The 27,851-nt window shown below is 37.4% G+C and overlaps 1 protein-coding gene across 1 annotated transcript; it reads right to left on the bottom strand.

The window, feature by feature from the left end:
- Positions 1-27,251, bottom strand: LOC103679187 (transmembrane protease serine 11E-like). Its single transcript, XM_008708706.2, has 10 exons — positions 27,121-27,251; positions 25,293-25,417; positions 21,006-21,127; positions 18,842-18,909; positions 15,079-15,242; positions 11,376-11,414; positions 9,518-9,695; positions 8,401-8,660; positions 7,674-7,816; positions 1-424 (listed from the first exon to the last, which is right to left on the bottom strand). The coding sequence occupies exons 1-10, from the start codon at positions 27,249-27,251 to the stop codon at positions 263-265; spliced, it is 1,392 nt and encodes a 463-aa protein (XP_008706928.2). The 3' UTR covers positions 1-262.
- Positions 27,252-27,851: the final 600 nt, after the last annotated feature.

The following is a 27,851-nucleotide window of genomic DNA, read 5'->3' as shown; positions in this document are numbered from 1 at the left end:
TATATGCATAAGAAATTTATGTCAACAAGTCAAAATTTTGATGACAAAACTTCTAGAAAACAAATGACTGTAAATTGGGACAGAATCTCTCTGCAGAAGCAGGATGCTCAGAGTGGAGGAGAGCTAGGAAGGAAATACACGCATCGAGCAGACAGTTTAGTTAAATGGGTCAGGTCCAGGTGACCTGCAAGACTTCTGTGATTCTGTATCTCTGAGAATGGCCCATACACAAAAATGTGTTCTATTTTACTAGTTTTCTCTCCTAGATGCCAGTTTTGGAACGGATCCAGTCCCGGAAAGCAGTCACTCTCGTGTAGACCCCAGGCTTATTGGCTTGTGCACATTCATCTCCCCAGCTCACTATTCCAGCAAGATACCAGATATCTCTAGAATCTGGACTAACCAGTGGTCCTCCGGAGTCACCCTACAGGAGAAGGGAGAGGTTAGATTAGTAATTAATAATTCAGTTCTTTATGGCAGTATTCTTCATTTTTCTAACTTGAGTTTAATGAAAGGGGTGGTTTTCAAAAGTTTTCAGTGCGCTCAAATGCAGAGGCAACCCCCCATGTCAGTAATTCACATAAGGCGCTCCACTACCTAGAGAACTGGCTTACATTCAGGGGTCAGTACGCTGAGATTAAAGGCACCATCTCTTGGGAGAACAGTCCTCTTATCTGGTATATCTGAGAAGATAATTCCTCATATTCCTTATCAGTGTGACACAGCTCCCAAGAGAAGGGTGAAGAGTCTATTGCTGATAAAAAGCACAGACCCTAGAGTCGGACACCTGGTTTTAAATCTCAAGTCTGGCTCTTCCAGCTGGTTAAGGCCTTTAATTTACATATTTAATGGTCCTAAAAATACCTACCTCCGGTGATAATTCTGAAGATTATGTAAGACAGTAAGTATAAAGTGCTTAGATAGAGCCTGGCATAAAACAGAACTTAGTAAATACATATTTAGAACCAGAAATTCCAATTGTTTATGCCTGGTGAATTCTAGAGGGCTGTTTCTTTATACAGGTCATAAAAACAAGATACAGGCTGATTTTTCCTCAAAATCGTGGGGTCTCTAATCCTGACCACCCTTCAAGTGTTCAGCACTCTATGGAGTTCTTGGTTTATTACATATTTATCTCATTAACTTGGGTAATTCTGGCAACAAAATGTGGAGTGAGGTTTCATTTTCTCCATTTTTAGCAATAAGGAAACCAAAACTCACAGAAATTAAGTAATTTGCCCGAGGCATATGCTATTCAGGGGCAGAAATGAATTTGAATCCAGACCGATCTAAGTCACAAGTCCAGATTTCTTCTCCTGCATTATATTAACTCCCTTGTGCATTTTCTTTTGTTCATGTAAAAATATTAACTAATACTAATGGTAACTGAATTTGTAATACTTTGTCTGCAATTTTTAAATCAATTAACAAGAAGTGTTTACCTATACCCTCGAAGTCACAGGAGATGTCAAAAGAGTGTAATACATGGGCCTTGCCCTCAGGTAGCATACAAATAAATCATTTTGATAATTGAACCCCAAGCCTATATGAAAACAGAGCAGATTAGGATGAAGAAATAGAAAATTCCAGAGATCACAAAATTTAAATCTATTTAAGAGAAAGGTGCAAAGGAGTCTGAGAATAAAATAATTAGAGAAAAAGGAGAGCAGTGTACCTAACAGCCTTACAAGGTGCATCAGGTGACGTCCACCAACAAGTATCAAATAGGAAAAGATAGTTTGTCCTGCTAAAACTAGTTAGCTTACACATGATGGTGGATGGGCGAGTTATATCAGTATAAGATGGAGATTGTGATGGTTTGTGTGCTGTGTCTTAGGCAGGGAAGCCAGAATCATGAGAGGATAGTTATGAACTTCAGAAGAGGAAATAGCTCTCAACTGAGCTGTTGCACAGGCGGATGTCCCTGGGGCTCAGCCTCTTTTTTTTTTTTTTTTTAATTTTATTTATTTATTTGAGAGAGTGAGCAAGAGAGAGCACAAGCTGGGGGAGGGGCAGAGGGCAAGAAAGGAGCAGACTCCCCGCTGATTAGGGAGCCTTGGGGCTCTACTTTAAGAAAATATTTAAAAAGTGCCTATGCCCTGGACTCCCTCTGCCAGAGAAGCACATCAGAGCCTCACTCTGTTCATGGAGCCTGGCACGCTGCCCTTTTTCCTCTGCTCAGGGCTACCCTCTCACGTGAATTGTCTCAGCCCCAGCAAACTGGTACTTCCACTCTGTCATTTCTGTGCGTTTCTAACAAACCCTAAGCCAGCCACCAGCCACCCTGGGCATTCTGCCTGCCCACACCGTCCAAGTTATTTTTCGATATAAGTTTGCTGTTGTTGTTAATTCTCTGGTTACAAAGTTGCATAACCTTTGGGGGGTCTGTTGGTCTGTCTCTAGACCTATTTTTCCATAAATCCTGTTCTTTTCAGTGGGTGGTTCAGTGAGAAACAGAAAGTTTAATCAGGAATGTACATATCATAACAGAAACTTTTGAAACTAGAAGCCAAACCAGGAAGCCAATTTAGTGGTTAAGATATGACATAAGGAAGTAATAGACTAGGGTGTTAAACAGAAAGAATGGGCACAGAGATACATTTGGAAGACATGGTAAAGAGGAAAAATAACTCCTAAGACTTAATTGATTATATGTGAAGAAGATCTAAAAGTAAAAGAAGACTTCAACAATAATGAAACCCAGTAACATAAAGGAGAAACTTGAAAATGGAGAAACAGATACAGGCATACCTCATTTTATTATGCTTTCTTTTTTTTTTTTTTTAAAGATTTTATTTATTTATTTGGCAGAGATAGAGACAGCCAGAGAGAGAGGGAACACAAGCAGGGGGAGTGGGAGAGGAAGAAGCAGGCTCATAACGGAGGAGCCTGATGTGGGGCTCGATCCCAGAACACTGGGATCACGCCCTGAGCTGAAGGCAGATGCTTAACTGCTGTGCCACCCAGGCGCCCCCATTATGCTTTCTTTATTGCACTTTACAGATACTGTATTTTTTACAAAGAGGTTTGTGGCAATCCTTTGTCGAGCAACTCTATTGGTGCCATTTTTCCGTTTTGTGTCTCTGTATCACAGTTTGGCAATTCTCATATTTCTGACTTTTTCGTTATTATTATATTTATTAAGGGGATCTGTGATCCGTGATCTTTGATATTACTATTGTAATCGCCTTGGAGTGCTATGAACTGTGCTTATATAAGAGGGGAAATAACAAATGTGTGTGTTCTGACTGCTCCACCAACCTGCTGTTCCCCCATCTCTCTCCCTCTCTTCAGGGCTCCCTATTCCCAAAAATGCAACAATATTGAAATTAGGCCAATTAATGACCTTGCAATGGCCTCTAAATGTTTAAGTGAAAGGAAAGTTGTGTGTTTCTCACTCTAACCAAAGGCTAGAAATAATTAAGCTTAGTGAGGAAGCATGTCAAAAGCCAAGACAGGCTGAAAGCTAAGCCCCTTGCGTCAAACAGCCAAGCTATGAATGCAAAGGAAAAGTTCTTGAAGGAATGAAAACAGCTACTCCAGTGAACACACGAATGATAAGAAAACAAAACAGACTTATTGCTGATATGGAGAGAGTTTTAGTGGTCTGGAGAGAAGAAACAAGTCACAACATTACCTTAAGTCAAAACCTAATCCAGAGCAACTCTCTTCAATTCTGTGAAGACTGCAAGAGCCCAGGAAGCTGCAGAAGGAAAGGTCAAAGCTGGCAGAGATTTTTCATGAGGTTTAGGGAAAGGAGTTGTCAGCGTAACATCAAAGTGCAAGGTCACAAGGCAGCTGCCGATGTAAAAGCTGCACCAAGTTATCCAGAAGATGTAGCTAAGATAATTCATGAAGATGGCTTCTCTAAACAACAGATTTTTCTATTTTTTAAAAGATATTAATTAATTAATTTATTTATTTATTTATCAGAGGAAAAAGCCTGAGAGAGCACAAGCAGGGGGAGTGGCAGAGGGAGACAGAGGTAGCCAAACAGCACTGAGGTGAGGAAGAGTAGGGGATCCAAGTAAAAATTTTTGCATATGACATTATTGATGATTTTTGAGATTTTAAAATATAAGGAACTGGTCAAGTGTTGAACATTGTGGGCACTAGACATAAAATGGGGGGAAAAACTGGTGCCAGAGATAGGAAAAAATTGGCTTCCAGAGATAGGAAAGCAGGGTTTTATAATCACAGAGCGAAACTTGGTTCCTTCTCTTTAATTCCCTAAATTTATAAGGAACATTCACATCTAATACCATCATGGAAGTGGCAATGCAGAGTAGAGGACATATTTGCAGATGAAATTATATGACTTCTGGGAGTCACTTCAAAATAGATCTGAAAAAATAGGGTGGGGAAGGAAGAGTTGAGGAGAGGATTGTGTTAAGATACATAGAGATGAAGTAAAATTGGCCATGAGTTGATAATTGTTGAAGCAAGGTGATGAGTACATAGCGGTTCATTATATAGCTCTCTCTACTTATGCATACATTTGAAATTTTCTGTAATAAAAAATTTAGAATACTAAAGAAGCATACAGCTGTTCCTCTCGGACTTTTAGGAAGGAAGTTACCATAAGTAGAAGCTGAGATATTTGAATGAAAATCATAAATGATGATCACAAATGTAAAATCACAAGTTTTAGTAAAGTTAGAGGCAAGTAGGATGAAAGAGATCAAGACAAGAGAAGAGCTAGAATATCCAAACTATGATTCTATGACTGTCAAGAAGCCAAATAAAATACAATTGATTCTTGCTATTCACAGCAGTTATTTTTTATGAAGTTGCCGCAAACCCTGAGCTAGTGAATACTGAATCATTGCTCCTGGGGGAAAAAAGGGTTTGATTTCCACGAGCCTCTGGTCCTATTTTCATCAACTGATCAAAACATACCCATATTTGATGTATGTTTCTGTTTAAAGACACATTATTTAAGATCTATTATTAATTGATCAATGTTGAACTCAGAGCCAACAACACTGTAACTCTGCCTGAATGCCGCTTACCTAACACATATTTTCTCCATATGGCACATCACAGCCTTCTTGTACTTTACTTCAGCACTACACTTGGGGACTATTTTCAACAGCAAAGTCACCAACAAAAGGCACAAAAATGAGGAAAACGTGATGTTAAATAGACCAAAAAAGGAACACAAAGTTTATGGTATGAAAGCTGAAACAAGAAGGCAGCGCATCTCCTTTTTTGACCTCAGGTGGGAACATGCACATTGGGTGACTCAAATTTTCTCCCCTCTGCAGATGTTCATGAATAATCACAAAAGTGCCTTGATGGTGGATTTGGGGCTTACAAACAAGTTTTAGCAAATAGATGAATTCGTAAGTACAGAATTTGCAAATAATGACGATTATGGGTATATTTTCAAGTGAATCTTTTATTAAATTGGTTTTATTTTAGTATTTTATTCACAGGATCAACTTGAATTTTCTGTAGAATTTTGTACTGGGACCAATCTATATTGTTCCACGTCTTTCTTCAGGAGTAATCAGGGTCTCAGAGGGGACAAAGAAACACAATGAGTTAAGTCTAGTCTTGAGTGTTTGCCAGGAGTGTGGAGAAAGGTCAACTGGTGAAAGAGTTTAATGTAGCAAATTGAACAATGCTGAATTGACTGACCCAGAGGTAAAAGTTGGGAAAGGACAATGGTGAAGTCAGTCATGAATTAAGGGAAGTAAAGCCAATGAAAGCAAAAAAACCCCCAAAAACCAAAAAACAAATAAACCAAAAACAGGTGCAGTGTGTATGCGAGAGAGTAAAAACATCAAAAGTTGAAAAACCAATTCTTAGAAATGAATGATATACCACTGTATGGACCTACATTGGAAAACATACAGAATAACATGTCATTTAGAAAACCAATTTGAAGCTTAGAAGAGTGCACATTAAACATAAGATCTATCAAATCACAAAATTAAAATTATAGGAATATTTGCGGGTGTACCCAAGGAATCAGCATTGGCAATGTGGATGAAGACATAGAGGTCATAGCTGTCATAGCAGGCAAAGTCACATTGACAGTGCTAGCCAATGTACTGGAAAGCAAAAGCAGGGTTCAAAATAATGTCTGTGCTCTGGACCAAGATAGAATAGAATTATTTATTTTTTTACCCAAACTAAATTTAAAAGATAATAATTAATCAATTTTTTAAAAACTGGACTTTAGAAATAAATATAAAAAATTCTGAAAGTTAGAGAAAAGAAGCCAGGTGAGCTAGGAACCTTAGGACTCATGGAATGATACAACAGTGAACTCCCTGAATTTACTTGTTTGCTCCACTTATCCTGAACATAGAGCTTAAAAAAAGTCAATCTAGCAACCTGCCAACAGATACAGATGAAAAAGAAACCCCAAGAAAAGCTTTCTTTCTCCAGTCAAAGAAACAGAAAGGGAGCAAACTATGGAGAACAAAAAACTTTTAGATAATATCTGCTCTACTCCAGCCAAACATAGCAAAAACTGTGGCTCCATCCCAACCCCCATCAGCAAAGGCGAAGTGGGGAGCCTAGACTTTTATCCCTACCAGGCTGTAAGAAGGCCCAATCCCCCACCAGACAAGGCTGAGTTGGAAACCTGACTTTCATTTCTGCCGGGTGATAATGAAACTGTCCTCTCTTTCCTATGGTGACCAGCTGGGGAGCATAGATAACAACTCAGTGGAAATGAGGCCTAACTCTCTCACTCCGTTAGGGTCATGTCAGAGGAGACCTAGTAGAAAGTCAGGGCTTTCCCAGCTGCCAACAGTAATGAGGCCACTACCCCATGATGTCTGTGGAGGCCACAAAGGGAGCAGTAACAAGGTTCTCCCAGCCAGAGTGGTATCAGAGGAAGCTTAATACAGAGCCTAAAATTCCACCTCCATCCAGCTCTTCTCCCCTACCTGGGTGTCAAAGGAGGATGAGTAGGAAATGAGGTAGCACCTACCTACTCCATCCAGGGTTATGTAAGAGGAAGTATGCTAAGAGAGAAGAATTTAAATAAGATCCAGAGTCTTATTATACTCAAAATGTCCAGGATATACCAGAAATCATTTATCACACCAAGAACCAGGAAAATCTCAACTTGAATGAGAAAAGACAATCAACAGATACTGACACTGAGATGATACAGATATTGGAATCAGTGATACATGCACCCCAACGTTATAGCAGCATTATCTACAATAGCCAAATTATGGAAACAGCCTAAATGTCCATCGACTGATGAATGGATAAAGGAGATGTAATATATATATAACAGAATATTACTCAGCCATAAAAGAGAACGAAATCTGCCATTTGCAAAGACATCAATGGAGCTAGAGAGTATTCTAACTGGAATTTAAATAAAAACTAAAGAAAAAAAAGGCAGTGATAGAGAAGTAGGTGTTACTGTAAAGGAGATCTTTGTGGTGATGAAATAGTTCTCAGCTGCAGTGATGGTTACGCAAACCCGCACACGTAACAAAATGCCGTAGAAGCACGCATTGCACCAATGTCAATTTCCTAGCTTTTATACTGTACTATAGGAAGGTGAGATGTTACATTTGGGGAAAATAAGGCGAAGAATATATGAGACCCCTCTGTAAACTTTCTATAAATCTATAATGATTTCAAAATAAAAAGTGAACAAGAAATTATGCAGCATACTAAAAGGTCAAATCACATACCTGGCACGCATCTCTTTTTCCTTTCAAGAAGCCAGCACATAACATTCTGGGAGTTATGGCACCATTGTAAGACTGGGGCTCGTTACAGGTTTGAGTGTCTATGAGATCCACCTGTACTTGCCAAAGATGATTTTGACTACTACCTAAAGGGAAAGAATAGTCTTTTTATTGTATATATACATTTATTCTATAAACCTCAAGAAAATCATACTTATTGGATGAGATGGCAATACAGGATATGTCTTTTTTTCAGGTACAGTCATATTTTGGGGAAGAATTATTTCCTAACTACTTTAAATGAAAAGTTAGGTACCTATGAAAGAATCTCAAGTTGTTTAAGTGACTTCCATCCCATGGCAAAATTTAGAAGGTAATTTCAGCGGGGAGAATGGTGGCCTTATGATTCTCATCTTCACAATTGGGTATATTAATGATCCCCAATCTCTTATGTGGTTGATTCCCTAGTAAAAATTTCAGCCATATTTACTATTTTGGACACCTTACCAAGCACCATTACTACAGTAGTAGTGAGGCACTTGATAGTAACCTCAAGCAATGAAGGAATATATATGTCTTCTGAATGATCTAGTTCACAAATAGGGTCTGACTTGCCCAGGTCCATATGCCCAACCCACCAACATATTTTGCCATAATGACATTCCATTCTTTAAATGCCTTAGAATACCGAATTGGGTTACTATGGTTTGATTTCTCTTCAGATGCTCACCATCGTTTTGCAGTGCTCCAAATCCTGTCACAAACATCTCATTGCCTGGGTAGAACTCATGGGATGCATCAGGGAGACAAATCCTATGTACTGCATTTGTGTAGGGAACAGGGCTAGAAAGCTCTGCAACTGAAATATCATAGTCATGTGATGGGTACTTATATTTTTCATGGACAAATATCCTTCTAAGGCCTTGTTTTATCTTCGGAGGCTTTATTGTTACTCCAAAGGAAACAGTCCATCTGTCTGGGTCCTTATACCTGAGGAAAAAGTACAAAGGATAAATTCCACTTTAGCATACTACCAATGTAATGGCTTATATTAAACAATTTAGGCTGCTGGTGTCAATATTAGCTTTCTTTTTAAAATTACAGTTTCTCTATATAGAAACAAACTCTTTCCAATCTGAGAACCTGGCTCAGGAGTAACATCGGGTAGAAAAGCCACAGTGGCATGGTTCTTAGGAGACACATTCCACTCTGCATCTGAGTTGCTCACCCCAGATCCTAGCGTTTTTGACATTTCTAGGAATCAGTGACTCCAAGAGAGACATGGAAAACACATTTTGTACAGAATGAAAGAACTAAATGTATTCTATGCACCATGTTCCCTACCCACAAACACACACATTTCTCTGAAAATGGAAAAAGCTACCCATAAACATAACAAAGCATTACTATCCTGTATACATAGGCATTTTGCGTTAGGTTGAAAGGTCTCCATTCTTTGGAATACAACTGGTCAACTCATCCCCTAGCCCCGTCTCTGAGAGGTACACAGCAGAGAGATATGGCTTTTTGACATCAAGCTCTTAGTCAAAAGATGACTTTAAAATTTCTTTAAAACTCCTGCTTCCTTTCACAAATTATTATTTCTTTATCAAAGGATAATTTATCTACATGTACTTTGATGCCATTTCCATTTCCAGACTATTAAGCCTCTTACTAAGTTTTATGTGTGTCCCACTCTTTGTGATGTATGTTTTGTGAGAGTGTATTGTAGATATCTTTATATTAAACTCATCTCTTTCCAACTTCATGAGGTATTTCCTTCCTGCACAGCCCCGACACTCTCTGCCTACCCCCAGTCATTCACAAGCCAGTCATTCAGGACTTACGTTCTAAAGCAGTGAGCAGCACTCACAAGCCATGTGCTATTAATTAAAGTTGCTCCACAGCGATGGCTTCCATCCCATTGCAGGCTGGCTTGCCACGGCCATTCTCCCTCTTCTACCTCTGTCCCACCGACAATCCTGAGACTCTGACTTGCAGTTTTACTCCTTCGTGTCCCACAGCCTGCCAAAGAAAGATGATGCCTTACTTAACAGTTGCTTTTAAGTATCAAAATGTGTCACTATCTCAAATTTCTTTGGTACTTTGTGCTCCAATTGTATCAAACATTTTCTCCTGTTCTTACTTTTCCTTCAACTATAGCAGTTCATTAATTTAACAACTATTTATCTTGTAAGATTTAAGTCAATCATTACATCCTCTAGGATGCCTTCTTTAACAATTCCTCTCCCCCAAACTGGATTAGTTATAGTTCTTTTGATACTTCCATCATTGTCATCTTCATCATCAACATCATCATCTCTCTACATGTGTGTATATATATATACATAGCTATATACGTCTGTCTCTATGTACATGTATATATGCTAATATAGTTACCTGTACTAATTATATATACACCAGTTATATGTTATATATACACTATTTATATATAAACATTGTTTGTAAGAGGTTTTATCATAAATATACACTAATTATATATAGTGTGTATATATTAATTATAATATAGCATATATATACAGTATGTATACATTAATTATATATATACACATGTATTACATGATATTTATATATAATATATATATAGTTTCTAACAGAGTTTCTCATCCTTGGTCCTACTGACATTTTGACCTGGATAATTCTTTGCTGTGGGTGGCTGTGCTGTACGTCACAAGATATTGAGAAGAATCCCTGGCCTATATGTATTAGATGCCAGTAACCTCCCCCCTGCAATCATGATAACCAAAATGTCACAATGGGGCATGACCATGTGGGGGTCAAAATTGCCCCTTCTTGAGAACTATTGCTTTAGAATTATGTGTTCCTGCGTTAGTCTCATACATCTAATCTCATTAGGGTACGAGCTGCTTTAGGCAGGGATTATAGCTCATCCATTTTATATCCCTTTTGCCTAATACACCACTAGCACACAACAGTTTCACAATAAATACTGGTGGCAAGAATATACACCATTGAAGTAACAGGATTATTCTTTGGTCTCATGTTTAATCAAGTTTGTGAATTAACCAGTATTCTAAGCTGGTGAGTAGCATATTTCTTTCCATCCTTTAAGATGAATATATTATGTACTAATTCCGTAATTATCAAATGTATCCTCTAAATCATGGTGGGGTACTCTGCTGTAGAGGAAGGGAAATACTAGGCCTAGAGTCGGTATTTTTAAAATATGGGTGAAGATATTATCTGGGCCTTCAGTAATTTTATCGATATATACCCCAGCCCCATAATTGCCTGAAATTTCCATAGTAGGGATTAATAAGATCATGAAGATTTTATTTAGTGTAGAGTAACAATAAGTTTCTACTTGTAGCTGAAAAATACCAACATATAGATTGCTGTTATATAATCTTTCGAAAATGTTTGTGAGAGTGTATTGTAGATATCTGCAGTCAGATATCTTTTCTCCCTTCTTTAATGACAGTAACACTCACTTCTACTACATGTCTGCCACAGGCATCTATATAGCCACCCCATAGTTCTCCCAACTTTTTTGGTCTTTAGTAATAAAATGTGCCTCAAAGATAAGATAAAGCATCCTGAGCTGTGCACAGACCAATCAAATTTTATTCTGACCTTATAGTATCACACGAAGTAAGCCTAAATGACCTAGTGTGAACTTTTTACATTCAGGTAATGCAATTCTAATAAATATATTACACTTACAATTGTTCAGAAAGTTGTCTGTTTCTGTCTTGTTGATTTCTGAAATACACAGAAATAGTTAGTAGAACAGGACCAGCACATCAGAATTTCATAATGCCTCTGAGTACTTCATACAGGAAAGGCCGGTTAATTCTGTTAAAAGACAGGACCTTTAGGTTGTAAAAACAAAACAAAACAAAACACCCAACACTGTTAGTTTATCATAGACAGAGCAAGTTGCCTTGGGAAAAGGGAGATCCGAGCACTGTTTCTTAACTTTAGTGTGGGTAATAGTCACATAAGGAGCATCTTTATACTGTCAATTCCTGTTCCTTTTCCCAGTAATTCTGATTAAGTAGTTTTGTGATGAAACTCTGAGTTTCATACTAGAAAATAAGATGCAGTATTTCCCCTTTTTGGGGAAATACTATTCTAAATCATAGTATTGATTCCCTAAATGCAATGATATTTTGACTATTGTTTCAGTTTTTTTCTTTACTAAATTCATAAGAATAGTCCCATTTGTAAAACATACATGAGTGGCGGGTCTATAAATCTGTCCGTCATTTAAAAATAATGTTATCCCTTTCTAATTCTTCTTTCTGCTGAAATTTAGAAAGACAATTTGCCCTCTTTTCAACTCTAGCCCATGGCTCCTTAGCTTATTGACTTCTTAACAATCAGGCCCTAATCCTATGCAAACACTAAGCCAACCAACAGATACATAAAACTCTAAGCATTTGGGTGCCTGGGTGGCTCAGTCAGTTAAGCATCTGCCTTCAGCTCAGATCATGATCCCAGGTCCTGGGATCGAGCTCTGCATCAGGCTCACTGGTCAGCGGGGAGCCTGCTTTTCCCTCTCCCTCTGCTGCTCCCCCTGCTTGTGCTCTCTCACTCTCTCTGTCAAATAAATAAATAAATAAATCTTTAAAAAAAGAAAAACAAAAACAAAAAGCTCTAAGCATTTAATGTCCTGATTCAGTAGATTTCCAAAGACCAAAACTGTTCTCTTTGAATATGGCAGAATAGGAGTTCTAAATACAAAAAGTTCAATGTCAATTTTTCTTATAGTATTTAATAGTGTTGATATGCTAGAAATCTATATTCTAGGAATTCTTCTTTTGACCTTCTCCATTCTGGCTATTTTGGGGGGAAATGGCTCAGATAAGGAAGTGACAATTTATTCTCAGTAAATATTAAATATCATCACCACTGATCTCTCCATTTCAAATAACCTGTTCTCTATCTCAGCGTCATCCTAGAGAAAGTTCTGGCTTTGCATGCTGATACTACTAACAGGGCCAGCTTAATGGATGTATATCTACATTGGGTCCCAGACTCAGCATAACTTTGCACTTGGTTTAATGCTCACTGTACTGAAGTTCTTGATATTTTTTTATTTCATAACTTGTGCTTTAAAAATGAAGTCTAGGGGCACCTGGGTGGTGCAGTCATTAAGCGTCTGCCTTCGGCTCAGGGCGTGATCCTGGCATTATGGGATCGAGCCCCACATCAGGCTCTTCTGCTATGAGCCTGCTTCTTCCTCTCCCACTCCCCCTGCTTGTGTTCCCTCTCTCGCTGGCTGTCTATCTCTTTCAAATAAATAAATAAAAATAAAATCTTTAAAAAAAATAAAAAATAAAAAAATAAAAATGAAGTCTGATAGAATAATGGGGCATGCATGGCAAGAACAGAGGAGATACACACAACATATGTGTCCATGGATTCTTGGCACCCCATTTGCATGTATCATTTGTGATACCCTATGAACTCAAGAATTCCAGTGGATCCACAATGTTCAGCAAACTCAAAGTACAAGATAAGTGTGTGATGTCTACCACTAAGGAACCAGGGAGCACTGACAGTCCCAGGAGGCCATGTTTTCTGTTTGAAGCAGAGCTTGCTTAGAACACAGAAAGAAGGCAATAGCATTCTAGTAGACACCCAAGGACCCTATTATATCCTTTCTTGCTCCCATTTCTTCTTTATATTAGCCAATAGCTTCTGCTGAAAATAATGATATAAAGGACTTTTCAGTTCTTTTTCACGTAAGCTGAAGGTAGAGAGCAATGGTAAAATGTACACATATCAACAAAGGAAATAAAAATTGTCAAGCTAGCCTTGTATAGTGTTTCCACTGATCTGGGAAGAGTCAAATTCATGCATGTGTGAGGTATGAAATACAGTTGTATAATTTTCATAGTTCCCCATATTTAAATGCTTTTACATTTACACTTGAAATTGATACTTTACAATATGAAGATGAATAATACAACTCTTGCTAGTAATTTAAAACTTCATTTTTTTCACTTAGAATGGCATTAATTAGTAAACAAAAATGCCATGACAAGTCAAAAGAGACTGTAGAAGAAAGAAAAGTCATATTTTAATACCCTTAACAGTACATTTTTGATGCTTTTTGAAAAGAGTCCAACATTTTGCACTGGGCAACATAAATTATGTAGCTGATTCTAGTTACTCAAGCCTCCCTTCCTAAGCAAGCAAGGTAAGTGATCATCAGGTCAGGCCTCAAGTTAGGTCTATTAGCTTTTATGTTGGTACCCTACGTTCATCCTTTCTACTTGTTCCATAGCCAATACTGTGTCCGCTAGCCACATGTGCCTAATGAGCTCTTGAAACGTGGCTAGTCTAAACTGAAATGTGCTATAAATATAAAATACACACGAGATTTCAAAGCCTTAGTAGAAAAAAGAAAATATAAAATGTCTTAGGAGTAATTTTTCTATTGACTACTTGTTGAAACAATAATAACTTTGATATATTGGGTTAAATATCAAATTATTTAAGTGAATTTCACATGTTTACTTTTGCTTTTTTAATATGGCTACTAGAAAATTTAAGATCATATGGTTGGCTCACATGATATTTCTATAGCATTGTTCTATTGCACACAACTTGACTCTTAACCAAACTTTTACTTCTACTGAGGATCTCCTATGTTTCTTACTTTCTAGTAATGAGGACCTATCCCTGCTTATTTCATTCCCCTACACCCAACAACAACAAAAAACTCAGACTTTTTAAATTAGTTGTAAAATAAATATGAATAAAACAAGTATAAATAAATTATAAATTTTTCATTGGTAAATGGGCTAAGAGAAGGAGCTATAACTAGGTATATCAATGAAACTTGAAAGTAAATATGTGGATGGCATGAACCTTTCCACACATCATACTATCAGAACATAAAATTGAAGCAACGAGAAGAAGGAGAAGAATATACAAAGCCACTTTCTCCATTTATAATCGGCCGCTATAGTTGAAGTGTAAGGCCCAACGCAGGAAAAGAACTCAGGCCCAGAGGTAATGACACACTTGCATAGGAGGCCTAAATTTAGGGTAGTATTAAAAATAAAATATTTCAGTAGGACCAATTTAATCCCAAAGAAATGTTCTGTTGGTGGCAAGACTCCATAATTAAAGGACATCCAAAACAATTTTTAAAAATCAGTGCCTTAGGGGCACCTGGGTGGTTCAGTCATTTGAACTTCCAACTCTTGATTTTGGCTCAGGTCATGATCTCGGATCATGAGACCAAACCCCACGTAGGGCTCTGCACTGGGTGTGGAGTCTGCTTGAGATTCTCTCTCTCCCCCTGTCCCTCTCCACCTCCTCCCTCCCCCAAAATCAGTGCCTAAGACCAAAATTAACATGGAGCTGTTCTATGTAAGAGAATTAAACTAAATAAGAGAAAGAAACTTACTTTTAATTTCAACTGATTCAGGATCTAATTTAGGGGGTCCTACAGCATCTTGCAGCTTTTCAGGTAGAACATGTTGAATAATTTTATCAATGGCTTCAGGATCCTCAGTAGAGGGAACTCTAAAAATCAGCAGCATATGCGCCAACACTCCATGTTCCTCTTGACTGCAGACCAAAAAGATAAAAAGAAAAACACAGTTTTAAGAGATGTAGTTTGGAATTAGGTTTATGGTAATGTCACAATCTATGTTCTTTTAATCATCCATTTGAAACACGCACATAAAACAAATCCATAATGTAATTTAAAAGATCAAATTTGGGGCTCCTGGGTGGCTCAGTCGGTTAAGTGTCTGCCTTTGGCTCAGGTCCTGATCCCGGGATCCTGGGATTGAGGCCCACGGTGGGCTCCCCACTCAGCAGGGAGTCTGCTTCTCCCTCTCCCTCTGCCTGCTGCTCCGCCTGCTTGTGCTCTCTCTCAAATAAATAAATAAATAAAATATTTTTTGAAAGATGTGAAATTATTTAAAAAAATAAAAATAAAAGATCTAATTTATTTTCTTCTATATTCCTATTGTTTACCACATACAAAACTTCCAACTCAGCCTCCCTGATAGTAAGCTAGTATGCTCATGGTCTCCCTTAATATCAAGATATCTGGTTGTTAATATAAAAAGACACTCTCTTGTCAACCATTCAATACTATCAAATATAATGTGTGGTCAATATGGAGTCAACTCTGGCTTTGGTTTTCAAGCTTAATTCCCGGTGGCTTAAATCCAGTGATATCTCCCAAGCAACGTCATGCTCTCCTAAACAACTTCTTATCCTAAGGATATTAGAAAGCTTAACCAAATTGTCTTGATTTCATGTGATTATATTTTCAAGATAGAGCATTAATCAGCCTTAATGTTGTTAGGATGAATTACTTCTTAGAATCACCCTTGACTTCTCTTTCTCATTCTCAGTAAGCTACTCTACCCCCTTTACTTCACATATAATCAGTTCTAAGAGAATCTTACTCTTCACTATACACTGTATTGACTACTTATATAAGCTGTAAATGGGAATATAAATTAGAACCTTATTTTTAGAGGTCAGTTTTGTTTATCAGTTATACATTTGATGATCCATTCTCTCTGATACTGCACTCTCTTCAAATATTACTCGTGTGTGTGAAGAGATTCATACATACGTTTATCATGATCTTGTTTTTAAATCAGAAAAAATATGTAACAACCCAAGTGTCCACCAAAAGGACATTGGCTAAAACAACCCTGACACCTCTTGTAGTTAAATGTTATGCAACGAATTGTTGAGATGTGTTATTTGTGAAGGGGGAATTATTGGAGAGGGAGTTTTGCTTTCTATTTTATGGAATAGTATGTTATTTGAATTTTATATGATTTTGTATTACTTTTGTAATCTGAAAAAGCAAACAGACTTTAATGAGATTATCATGTATCTCACCCCCTTTCACTCACTCAGCAACCCTGTATAACAATTATTTGTTCTGTCTTCTTTCTCTTAAACTCTTCCTATACTGGCTGACTAATAGAAACAAAAACAAACAAAACCCTCTCTCTACCCCAGCTATTCAATTTATCTCTCACCTTCTTATCACAGCAAATCTTCTCGAAAGGATAAATTACACTCTGCCTCATATTTACTTTCTTGCAGTCTGCTTCCTCCCCTTTCATTCCACTGAGTCTTTTCTCTGCACTAAATGACTTCCTTATTGACATATCCAATGAATTTTTTCCAGTCATATTACTTGATCTCACGGGAGTATTTTGTCAATGTTGAAACTTTTTGTCTTTCATGTCAGTGGTGCCTTTCTCATGATTTCTCTTTTTTCTTTCTCCTTCCCTGTATATTTCCTAGGCTCCTGTTTTTTCCACATCACCTTAAGTATTGTTTTCTTCAGGCTTTCTTCATCATCATTTTTTCCCATGCATCGCCCTTTTTCTCAGAAATTCCACTTACATCCACACGTTCCAGTACTTTGAATTAATAATGAAAAAAGGCACATCTTCAACTCAGTTCTCTTTTCCTCCCCTGAGTAAGACCCATATTTCAGGCTCATGTGGTCCCCTAGTGTCTCAGCTCAACATCTTTCGGTATGACTTCATCTTTCCTACAAACTTGCATTTCTTCCTATTGATTTCAGAAGAAATACTAATGAGTAGGAAGATTACTAAGTTGAAGAAGTAAACAAATTGAAAAGTGATTTGAAAGGTAAAACTGGCAGAACTTAGTTATTCATAAAATGTGAGGGGACCAGGAAATGGAGGAGTGTAGAATGATGTCCAAGTTTCTCATCAGTGTGATTGGGTTTTACATGAGTTAGAGAATTTCCTGTGGAATTTCCATGTGGAGATGTGCATAGGCAGGTATATAGTTCTAGAAATCAGCAATACACTTTAGATTGGAAATATTGAAATTTAGATATCAATAGCATATGCAGTCATGTGGGTGCATTAAGTTCCCTTGAGAGACTGAAAATTTAAGGATTGGAGAAGTAGATACAGATCCAGAGAGAATAGTATTTTAAATGCCAGAGAATAGATTTCAGGTAAGTGATAGACTGAGAAGGAACTCTTAAGAGTTTTGTCATTGACAACTATCATATGATTTCTCTCATCTATGGAACATAAGAACTAGGAAGATCGGTAGGGGAAGAAAGGGATAAAGGAAGGGGGGGTAATCAGAAGGGGGAATGAAACATGAGAGACTATGGACTATGAGAAACAAACTGAGGGCCTCGGAGGGGAGAGGGGTGGGGGAATGGGATAGACCGGTGATGGGTAGTAAGGAGGGCACGTATTGCATGGTGCACTGGGTGTTATACGCAACTAATGAATCATCGAGCTTTACATCGGAAACCGGGGATGTACTGTATGGTGACTAACATAATATAATAAAAAATCATTAATTAAATTTAAAAAAAGAGTTTTGTCATTGAAATAATATTGGAAACAGTTCTCATTCTATTTTTGAAAAATACAAATAATTTGTAATAAGAAAATATATTATTTAAGATCCTCATGTAATATTTTGCTTAAAATGTTATGTTCTGAACTTCTATTTATTAATGGTTGATTATCAGATCTGGAATTTTCTTAGGTAAATATTTGGAGCAGAAAGGGGTAGAGAGGGGCACCTGGGTGGCACAGCAGTTAAGCGTCTGTCTTCGGCTCAGGGCGTGATCCTGGCATTATGGGATCAAGCTCCACATCAGGCTCCTCCGCTATGAGCCTGCTTCTTCCTCTCCTATTCCCCCTGCTTGTGTTCCCTCTCTCTCTGGCTGTCTCTATCTCTGTCAAATAAATAAATAAAATCTTTAAAAAAAAAAAAAAAAAGAAAGGGGTAGAGAAGAAAAAAGTAAGGAAAATTGATAAAGAGAAGAAATAAGAGGTTAAGACAAACATCATCCACTACACTATTTTGTATAGGGGACGATTGGCTATTAAACTAAGGGATACGGCTTAGGTCCCTATTTATGCTAAATAGTTCCCCAAAAAAACCAATTCAATAATGTAGACACCAATAACACCTCTGTCTCTTGAAATCAATCACCATGCAAATACTTTCTTATAGATTTAGAGAATGAGTAAAGCAAATTATAACCCATAACTTAGAACAGCTGTCGAATGTTGGTTTAATTGAATTATATCATATCATAACATTTCAAACAGTATTTATTACTAAGTTCACAGCTTCAGCTTTAAATTGTTCTCAGAAGTCAGCATTTTAGATATATCTACCTGAATCTGATAATGTGAGACTTGACAAATTCTTCTCTCAATGGAGATTTATGAAATGCATCTTTCACCTGTTCCAAAAATATTCAAAATATGTCAGCAAGAATAAGTTTCTGCAAGTCAATTTAAAGCTCTATGGAAAATTTAAAAACAAAGCAAACAAAACAGAAAGCATTAACTAACATGTCACAATGCACTCAACTTGAAGAATCTCGAAGAATCTTTTCTGGTTCTACTCAGTGATTTCAACTAAACTCTGCCTTAGAAGTTATAGTATCTGGGAGCCATAGTAGTGGAGCCAAGCATGACATCTGCTGTGCTACACTCAGAAAGATACTAAAAAGAATAAACACATTGGTTTTTTTGAAAAAGAAGAGTAAATATTCATATCCTGAGATACAGATTTCTGTAGGTAAGTAAAGGAAATGAAATAATTCTGCCAAATGATGTTTGGTTCATAGATATAAGTGTGTGACAGTGTCACATGGTTCTTAAAACTGGTGAAAAAGTTGCCAAATTTCCTGACATAATCTGCAACCAATTCAGTATTCAAAATGCTCTTAGAAAGACCCGTGTGAACTAGGACACTTAGCCTACCTAATACGTTCTGTTAGGTTTACTTCAATAAGGTAGAAAAATGTATCTTGTGGAGATATTTCTTACTACTATAATTAAGGTGTTATACGCAACTAATGAATCATTGAACTTTACATCAAAAACCAGGGATGTACTGTATGGTGAATAACATAATATAATAAAAATATTATTACGAAAAAAAAGGAATTCTAGCCAACTTAAATTTTTAAGTTAGGAGTCAAGGTAAACATGTCAAATATTTCTTGATTTCAGTGTGTGAATATTGACCAACCGCAGTTACAGCAAGCTGGTGATTGGCTGACAGAAACAATGAGTCTTTTTATTGTTTCATATCTTTTGTCGACTCCTCTGTCTTTGTGCCCAAGGTCAGTTACTTCAATTACGAGACAAATCAGCACAGTACGAGTGAGTCCTCTAATGACCACAATCACTTGGATACTTTTGTTTAAGGGCTTATATTTAATCAAATAATTTCAAAATTGTTATTAATTTGGAAGAGTGTTAAAGAGTCTTATCTATATTCCTTCATATGTAAATCATTCTGGATGTTATAAAAATTGATTTTAGTGAATTGCATAAAAAACAAGGAAAATAGTTACATCTTTTCTTGACCCTTTTAGTTCCATTTTCTTTATTTTATTTATGGTTTTAGAAAAGAGCTTATTGAAATATTTCCCTGATTCAGGGTTTACAAGTACAAATTCAACCAGAACTTGACCTCCTCAGGTTTCTAGTGTATCAGGTAGTTTCTAGGTGGGTAACTGCCATTATGTTCTTACTCTGAATATTGGAAATGGAAGGCAATTTTGAAATTATCCAGTCTAATCCCCTAATTTGCACATATGGAAATTTGTCCAGAATGAAAATTGGTAGTAGATGGTTCTAAAACTAGTGTCTCAACTTCTAGCTTAAGGTATTTTCCATCACATAATACCACTAACTACCTCACAAACTGTCAGGAAAGGTGCAGATTATTCTCTAAGTAATCTGACAATGATTAGAAATCATCACCCACGCTCTTGCTCTCTTGGCCTATACTGATATTTTTCCCACTTTTTAAAACATTTGATTCATCTCTGAGGATGAATGTTAAAGCCTTAAAAATAAAGATGAATATCCATGTGTCTTCTTTAGACTTATGTACCCAAAACTAGTCCAAGGTCAGATATTTTTGTATATGAAAATACTACTCAAGTATGTGACTGAATAGTTTCAATCTTGTGGTCTTTTGCTCACGGTGTCATCTATAGGATACGAAAGTCATATTTTGGGTCACCCTCACATTCCCAGAATTTCTGGACTCTGCTGATCAAGACTGTAGCACTAGCTATGGAAGAGTGAGTGGGAGGGGCATGAAGGAAGGGCTAAAGGTCACTTAACTTCAGCCCTGCAAGGCATACTCTCCCAAGTCATGTATTTTCAGTTTTATTTTATATCTTTCTGGCAGGGCTGCTTCCCATTTTTCAAAGATATGCAAGATCAGTTGAATGGATGTTATGGAAGCTAGGTACCAAAAAATGGATATAAAGTGATAGCAAATGACCTAGAAATGGAGAAAAAAAGTGCTTACCATTGATTCAATTTTCTGGCTCATTTCTGTGAAATTTTTAGAACCCTCTCTTCCAAAGTCACCATACAGTTTGTTACTTGTAAATGACAATGTGCTATAGTAATTGTAGGTCTCCCTTTGATCTATTAAGAAAGAAGGAAAAAAACCATCATACTTTTTATCAGATGTATGCAAAGCATCATTATTTCCATGTTTGGTGGTTGTTAGAAAGATGGATAGTAAGGAGGGCACATATTGCATGGTACGCTGGGTGTTATACACAAATAATGAATCATGGAACTTCACATCAAAAACTAAGGATATACCATATGGTGACTAACATAACAAAATAAAAATTATTATAAGAAAAAAAAAAAAAAGACTGAGACCAGAGAGAATGGCCCTACCCCAGGTCATCATCTCAATCACCTTGCCCTGAGCTTCATGGTTATCTCAGAATAAAAGACAACAACATTCATCATTGTAAGATTTATAGGGTAAAAGCCATAAGAAATGCTTGGTGTTCCTGCTGGCTAATTAGTCATGTTTTATCCATTCCTGAATTAGTCACAAGAGACTGCAAGTCACGCCATCTGAGCATAGAAACAAGAATGGACTTGGAAGTTTCCCAAGAGTAAATGCACTTTTACATTCCAAAAGTAGATTTCTCACAATTCATTAAATTATGCATCAATTTTGGCCAAAAGGACTGTAGTGTAAGAAAATTTATTTGGGGTAAAGAAGATGAGGGTAGGGATGAAAATGCTTGCGGTTCGGTTAGGGAGCTAGAGCTACCATCTGGCATAACCATCCAGGGACACTTAGTTTCACCTGGCTCCCTTGTCAATCCATTTATTTTCTTCTACCAGCCACAGGGATTGTCTTGTCTTGCCACTGGGTACACTTACTGCATCCAGTTTAAGCAGCCCGTTTTTGGCCCAAAGAAAATTAATGCAGCATTCATCTACCTTTCTATACATGAAGCAAGCTCGAACCCTAAGAAGATTCATTCATTCAACAAATATTAATGCCGACTACCTTTTCTATGAAAGACTCTGTGTTGACTATTAGGAATATTATGGTGATCAAGACAGTTGTGTATAGTTATTGTAGGATAATGGAGTATGCCTCACCCAACCTCAATTTCTCTCCTCTTCTTTTCTCTTGCTTCTCATTCTTTTCTTCTTCACTTGAACCCCAGAGGAAAGGGAAACTAACATTGGGCATCTGTGTCCCAAGCATATTCACATATCTCATTTAATTTACCATAACTCCCACGGGAAGGCAGTATTGTCCACATATAACAGATAAGGACTACAGTCTCAGAAATGTAAATAAATTGCCCAGTCCCAACATGACATAGCCAGAAAAGACAGAACTGGATTTCAAGTCAAGGTCTAACTCTCAAAGCACAAACCTCCTTTACGTATCACTTCTTGGGGTGGGAAAACCAAACCCGCTCACTGAAGCTGTAGGAGACATCTCTCATACATAAGAGTTATGGAAAAAACCATTGGTAAATTTCAAGAGAACATCCGGGCTGTCCAGAGGATTTGGTTGGATTGACAAGGCTAGGGAATGGCCCGCAATGCAGAAGGAGATGGAGGGCAGCCTGAAAGGTCAGGACCTCCTGAGAATTAGCACCAAAGTGAGAGGCTAGGGAGGTTTTGCCTTTCTCCCTCTTTCCTTACCTCCTTTTCACTGAATGGCCTTGATCTGAATGGCCAGAGTGACCTGAAATGCAGGCAGGTCCCTGGAAATACACATAATCTCAAGTACGGTTTTTAATTTATTGAAATATTGAACATTAGGTCTAAATTGGGCCTAAGAATCTGCCTTTCTAACAAACTCCCATGTGTGATGCTGTAGGTATCACTCCTCATTGAAAAGTTAGTGTCTAGAGAGGAGCACTGACTCTTCTAGATATTAGTTCTGTTCTTTTTTCAATTATTAGATTGAGGGCATCTGGGTGGCTCAGTCGATTAAGCTCAGGTCATGATCCCGAAGTCCTGGGATCGAGCTCTGCTTTGTGGGGAGTCTACTTCTGCCTCTGCCCTTCCCTTCTGCTCATGCTCTCTCTCTCTCTGGTTCTCTCTCTCAAACAAATAAATAAAATCTTTAAAAAAATTATTAGATTTATAAACTTGAAACTGCCATTTGTAGAAGCCAAAAATGGTCAAATACCAACAATTTCATATGCTTCAACCAAATGAACAACTCGTCTGTAGTCAATATTTTACTTTGCTCAATAGACTCAAACAAGTCACTAAGTGTCAAAACATATTGCCAGTTGCCAGAATTATATGGCATGTATAGTTGTTGGAAAATATTATCAGTGAATATTAACAGAAAAGTAAGAAAAATAAGGATGAACATTTGTTTGCTGATAATTTTCTAAAAAGTTTGTGAATCTGTAACCTACAAGGATGTTGCTCACAATAGAGTCACCTTCTGTCATTCAATTCACAGAGGGACAGAAATGCAGCCTCAAAAGCCCCTGAACACCAGCTGTACACACAATGCTATGCTGTCCTGGGCTTTATGCCAAAATGATGTTTTTTCAAGGTGAGTTACCTCCATCTTAATCTGTCTGTTTCTGTAACTATTTAGTTTAGTTTGATTATTTAGGTATGCCAACTCCTAAATGCTCATGTGCTATATCCACTCTGTTCTTTGTCTCTATATCCAAACAGAGGGCAGGTCACACATGTAAGACAGTAACCTCTATCACAACAGTCACTGTTTATCCAGGTGCACTGTGTGGGCAGCGGAAGTTGGGTGTTCATACTACTGCAACTGATCATCCAAACAATAGGACCCAGGAGCGGGTTACTGGAAAAATCTTGCCAGGTTTTCACTGTATGCATGTGAGCAAGATGGCTTGGGAAGAGGCAAAGGGAGAAGAACCAAGAAACATTTTCTCTCACTGAGGTAATGAGACCTCTAGCTTTAGTAGGAATTCTTTGTGATGTCAGACAAACTGAAGTATGCCCTCATATAAATATCATAGGTGTGATTCACTAATCTTTATCATTCAGTATTCAAAAAATATTAATTATTTAATACTTGCCAAGATCCTGCTAGGTTCTGGAAATACTAAAATGAACAAAACATAGTGCTAGGCATCTGTGGAGAAGAATAATGATGCTTACGATATGAGACTTGATATATCCCTAACGGAACTGTAGAATTATAAAGTTGTTTTAGCCATTCTTTTTTTTTTTCTTTTGAATTTAAAACATTCTCCAGAGAAATAACCAAAATGTTCATACTCCGAAATTTAGAGACTTGTGTGTGAGTAAACACTACCAAAAAAGTCTTTAAATATTTTTTTCTTTAAACCACCCAGAAATGATCTACCTTGCTTTAGAAATTGAGATTGTATTTGAGATTAGAATTGAGATTATGTCTCTCGGTGGAAGAATATAACCAATTTACAGATCACCATGTCTCTTTACAGGAAAGCAACTTGTGCAAATTCCCAATTAAATTAGAATCAAGTAATTAGCTTCTTTGGTTACAGTGTCTTGAACATCAAAGCATTAGCTAGTCACTAAGGGAGATATTAAGCCAATAGGTCATAGTGGAGTCAACTAATTATAACTTGAGGCAGAGTAGAGAGAAACTTCAGAAGCGTTGTTATACCCTGGAAGAACAGTCTTGAAGTACCCTGGGGACCTTTCTAATAACAGAGCAGACTCATGGTTCATCTACCTTCGAGATACCTGATTACCACAGAGTGAACCTCTTTATAATTAACCTTCTCGGTATAACCTATCCTCTCTAATCACGTGCAATACAACCCAGGACGAGATTTAAGATAACAGAAATAGGCACTTACTAAACAATATATAATTATGAGCATTTTTCCAGCTTACTAGTACAGAACAGAGTCAACTTTTCTATGATTCTTGATTATGTAATTAATTTTTGGACTCTCAGGATGTATTGTTGGAATAATTTTAAATCAAGGTGATTGCCCTACATCCTCAAACAACTCAACATGTTTGTCTCTAGCTCTCCTGTGGTCTTCCCCTATTTAATATTTGATTATCAGTTACTAATGAATATAAAAACTAGCATGCTATTCCCAGCAGGAAGCATTGCTACATCAAAGATAGAAGAAAGAATTATCCTTGGCTTGTGAGGATTAAGTGAGAGAGACAAGGCAGGTAAAGAATTCTTTGTTCCAGCTATGCAAATGAGTTGCAATCATGAATGAATAAGCCTGACGCAAATCAAAACCAGAGTGCACATGAGGAAATATTTGGGGGTAAGTCACATGATGCCAGGGCATTCCGTACTTACTGTATCTCACATAATGAACGGTAAGTCCAATGCACACTGCCAGGACAATCAGGGAGATAAAGGTGATGAGGCCAATAACCCAGGGCTCCAAACAAGCTCTCTTCCTGTTCTTCACCACAGCTGGCCTGAGAAAGAAAGCAAATAAATGGGTTATATCACAGGGTGCACCACACCCACTCCTTGTAAAGCAGATATTTCTGGGGACTTCAGGACCCTCAGGTGGGAGAGTCCTCTCTTGGTTTAGAACACAGCCTGGTCCCAGGCTGCTGAAGCCAATCCTGGCTCTGGTCGCCTGAACTTACGCAAGTCATTTGACATCTCTCTGCCTGTTTCCTCATCCATAAAGTGAAGATGATAGTGATAGCACCTATCTCATAGGATTGTTGTAAGTATTAAAGGAATTACTATATATAAAGTGCCTACAACAGTGCCTGGCATGTAGAAAATACTTAGTAAGTGTTAGCTATGATTTACTAAGCTGGCTACATCCAGAATACTGAGTTAGGCACAATTAGAGCTATGAAAATGTACAAAGCCTGTTTTTACAACTGTAAAATCTTAAATGGCCTATGAAATATGTTACAGCTTGATCTGTAGTGTTCCAGGTAGAATTTCTATTTCTACTTTATTTTTCTGATTTATTTCCAAACAAACTTTGAGGATACACAGAAGAGATAACCAGAATTCCCTTCTAGAGAACCTGAGTGCTTGCATACTAAACTCCACTCCAGGAAATTAATTAATACTTTTTTAAAGATTTTATTTATTTATTTGAGAGCAAGAGAGCTCAAGCAAGCACAAGTGGGAGGGGGGGCAGAGGGAGAAACAGACTTTCCGCTGAGCAGGGAACCCAACACAGGGCTTGATCCCGGGACCCTGAGATCTTGATCTGAAGGCAGATGCTTAACTGACGGAGCCACCCAGGCTCCCCCAACAAAAACACTTTGAATAATCAATTAGGAGAGTCTGATTCTGAGTCCTGCCACCAACTTATTTATTGTATAATCTTGTACCAGTAGATTCAATTCTCTCTTATTTTCTCCATGTCAAAACCAGAGAAAATAATTTCAGACCTCCTAACATGACGAACTATGTAGAGATAAAAACAGTAAAGTTTTTTTGTTGTTGTTGCTTGAGCTCACAAGCAGAAAATCATCAGCAAGGATTATTGTTATTATCATCATTATTTTAATTATTAATAATAATGGTAATGGCAATGCTACTGAGATGTTTGTCATTTGAAACATTATCTTTTCCCTTCCCAGTCTGTATGGCATTGCTTTGCAAACTGATTCACCCTGCTTCTTAATTACTTTTTTTGTTGCTCTCTCAGCAAGAGATTAAATAGTGAATTACTCCAAATTATGTGTGGTAGAAGTGTGCTCAAAAAATAGGTAAAACAGAGAAATGAGTCCATTTTACATATCAATAGACAATTACATAATTAACCCCTCCTGTACATAAATCCTTGTCATTACCTTTTCATGTAAAATCACCTTCAGACAGACAAGTTCTAATAGTTTCAGTGATGTGAAGTTTCTTTCTTTCTATGAGTTTTCCTTTCAATTTGAGGAGATGTATGATTAGATGATAAATATAGCAGGTGAATATTGCAAATAAAATATGGGTACATATTTATAAGCCTAAAATTGCCAGAAGACAAGTAATATGTCCAGAGTTGTATTATCATTATCACTTCTTAATGTGTCATTTTAAGAACAGTACTAAAAAGGAAAAGCAGCGACAGCAACAAAAAGGCAAGGGCAAGAAAAAGATACTAACACAAATAAACCTCACGGCAAGCACTGGAGAGTAAGCCAGGGCTCACAGTGCTTCAAAGCAAAGTTTATCAGAACAAACCCCCACATGACACCACCACCGCAGACTGATTAACAGTGGATCTCGAACTCTTTGCTCGTTGTCTGTAACGGTAAGCGGTGATGTATTCCTAGCCCACATGTTTCACCAGCCCCGTCCACCTGAGATGTTTTACATGAATATGTGCACAATATCTATAAAGCTGGTGGTTCCAAAGCATTATTATCAACTACTTAAACCAGAGGTCAGCAAACTCTCCTGTAAAGTTGCAGACCGTAAATATTTTAGGCTTTCTGGATCACACATTCTCTGTTGCAACTACTCAGCTGTGCCCTTGTAGCCATAAAGCAGCCGTAGACAATTCACAAGGGTGCACAGCTGTGTTCCAATAAAACTTTATTTCTGTGTACTGAAATTTGAATTTCATATAATTTGCACATGAATAGTTTTCTTCTTTCGATTTGTTTCCAACCATAAAAGTATAAGAATCCTTCTTAGCTCAAGCACTGTACAAAAACAGGTGGTGCGCCACAGTTTACTGATGGTTGACTTAAGCAATAGCCTACAAGTCAATGCTAATTGTGTTGGGAAGCTATAATAATCTTTTCACTTTCTACTCTCATCTGCATGGCAAATTCAATGTAGTGTTTCTCCAATTCCATTGCCACTGACTTTACTCTGGAATTCTAACTAAAATGTCTCCTGTGGCTTAATAACAGATTTCCCTTCTTTCCTCCCAAT

The sequence above is a fragment of the Ursus maritimus genome, unplaced genomic scaffold (genome assembly GCF_017311325.1).
Source record: "Ursus maritimus isolate PB19 unplaced genomic scaffold, ASM1731132v1 scaffold_8, whole genome shotgun sequence".
NCBI lineage: Eukaryota > Metazoa > Chordata > Mammalia > Carnivora > Ursidae > Ursus > Ursus maritimus.
This window is presented reverse-complemented; position numbering and strand designations above follow the sequence as displayed.

Excerpts from the sequence above, each read along its gene's own strand:
- LOC103679187 (XM_008708706.2), bottom strand. The coding sequence starts at position 27,251 with ATGTGGGCTAGGAATACATCACCGCTTACCGTTACAGACAACGAGCAA. Across the intron at positions 21,128-25,292 it reads CGTTCATTATGTGAGATACA|ATCAAAGGGAGACCTACAAT; the intron begins GTAAGTACGGAA and ends CTTTCTTAATAG. Across the intron at positions 8,661-9,517 it reads GCTGCTCACTGCTTTAGAAC|GTATAAGGACCCAGACAGAT; the intron begins GTAAGTCCTGAA and ends CTTTTTCCTCAG.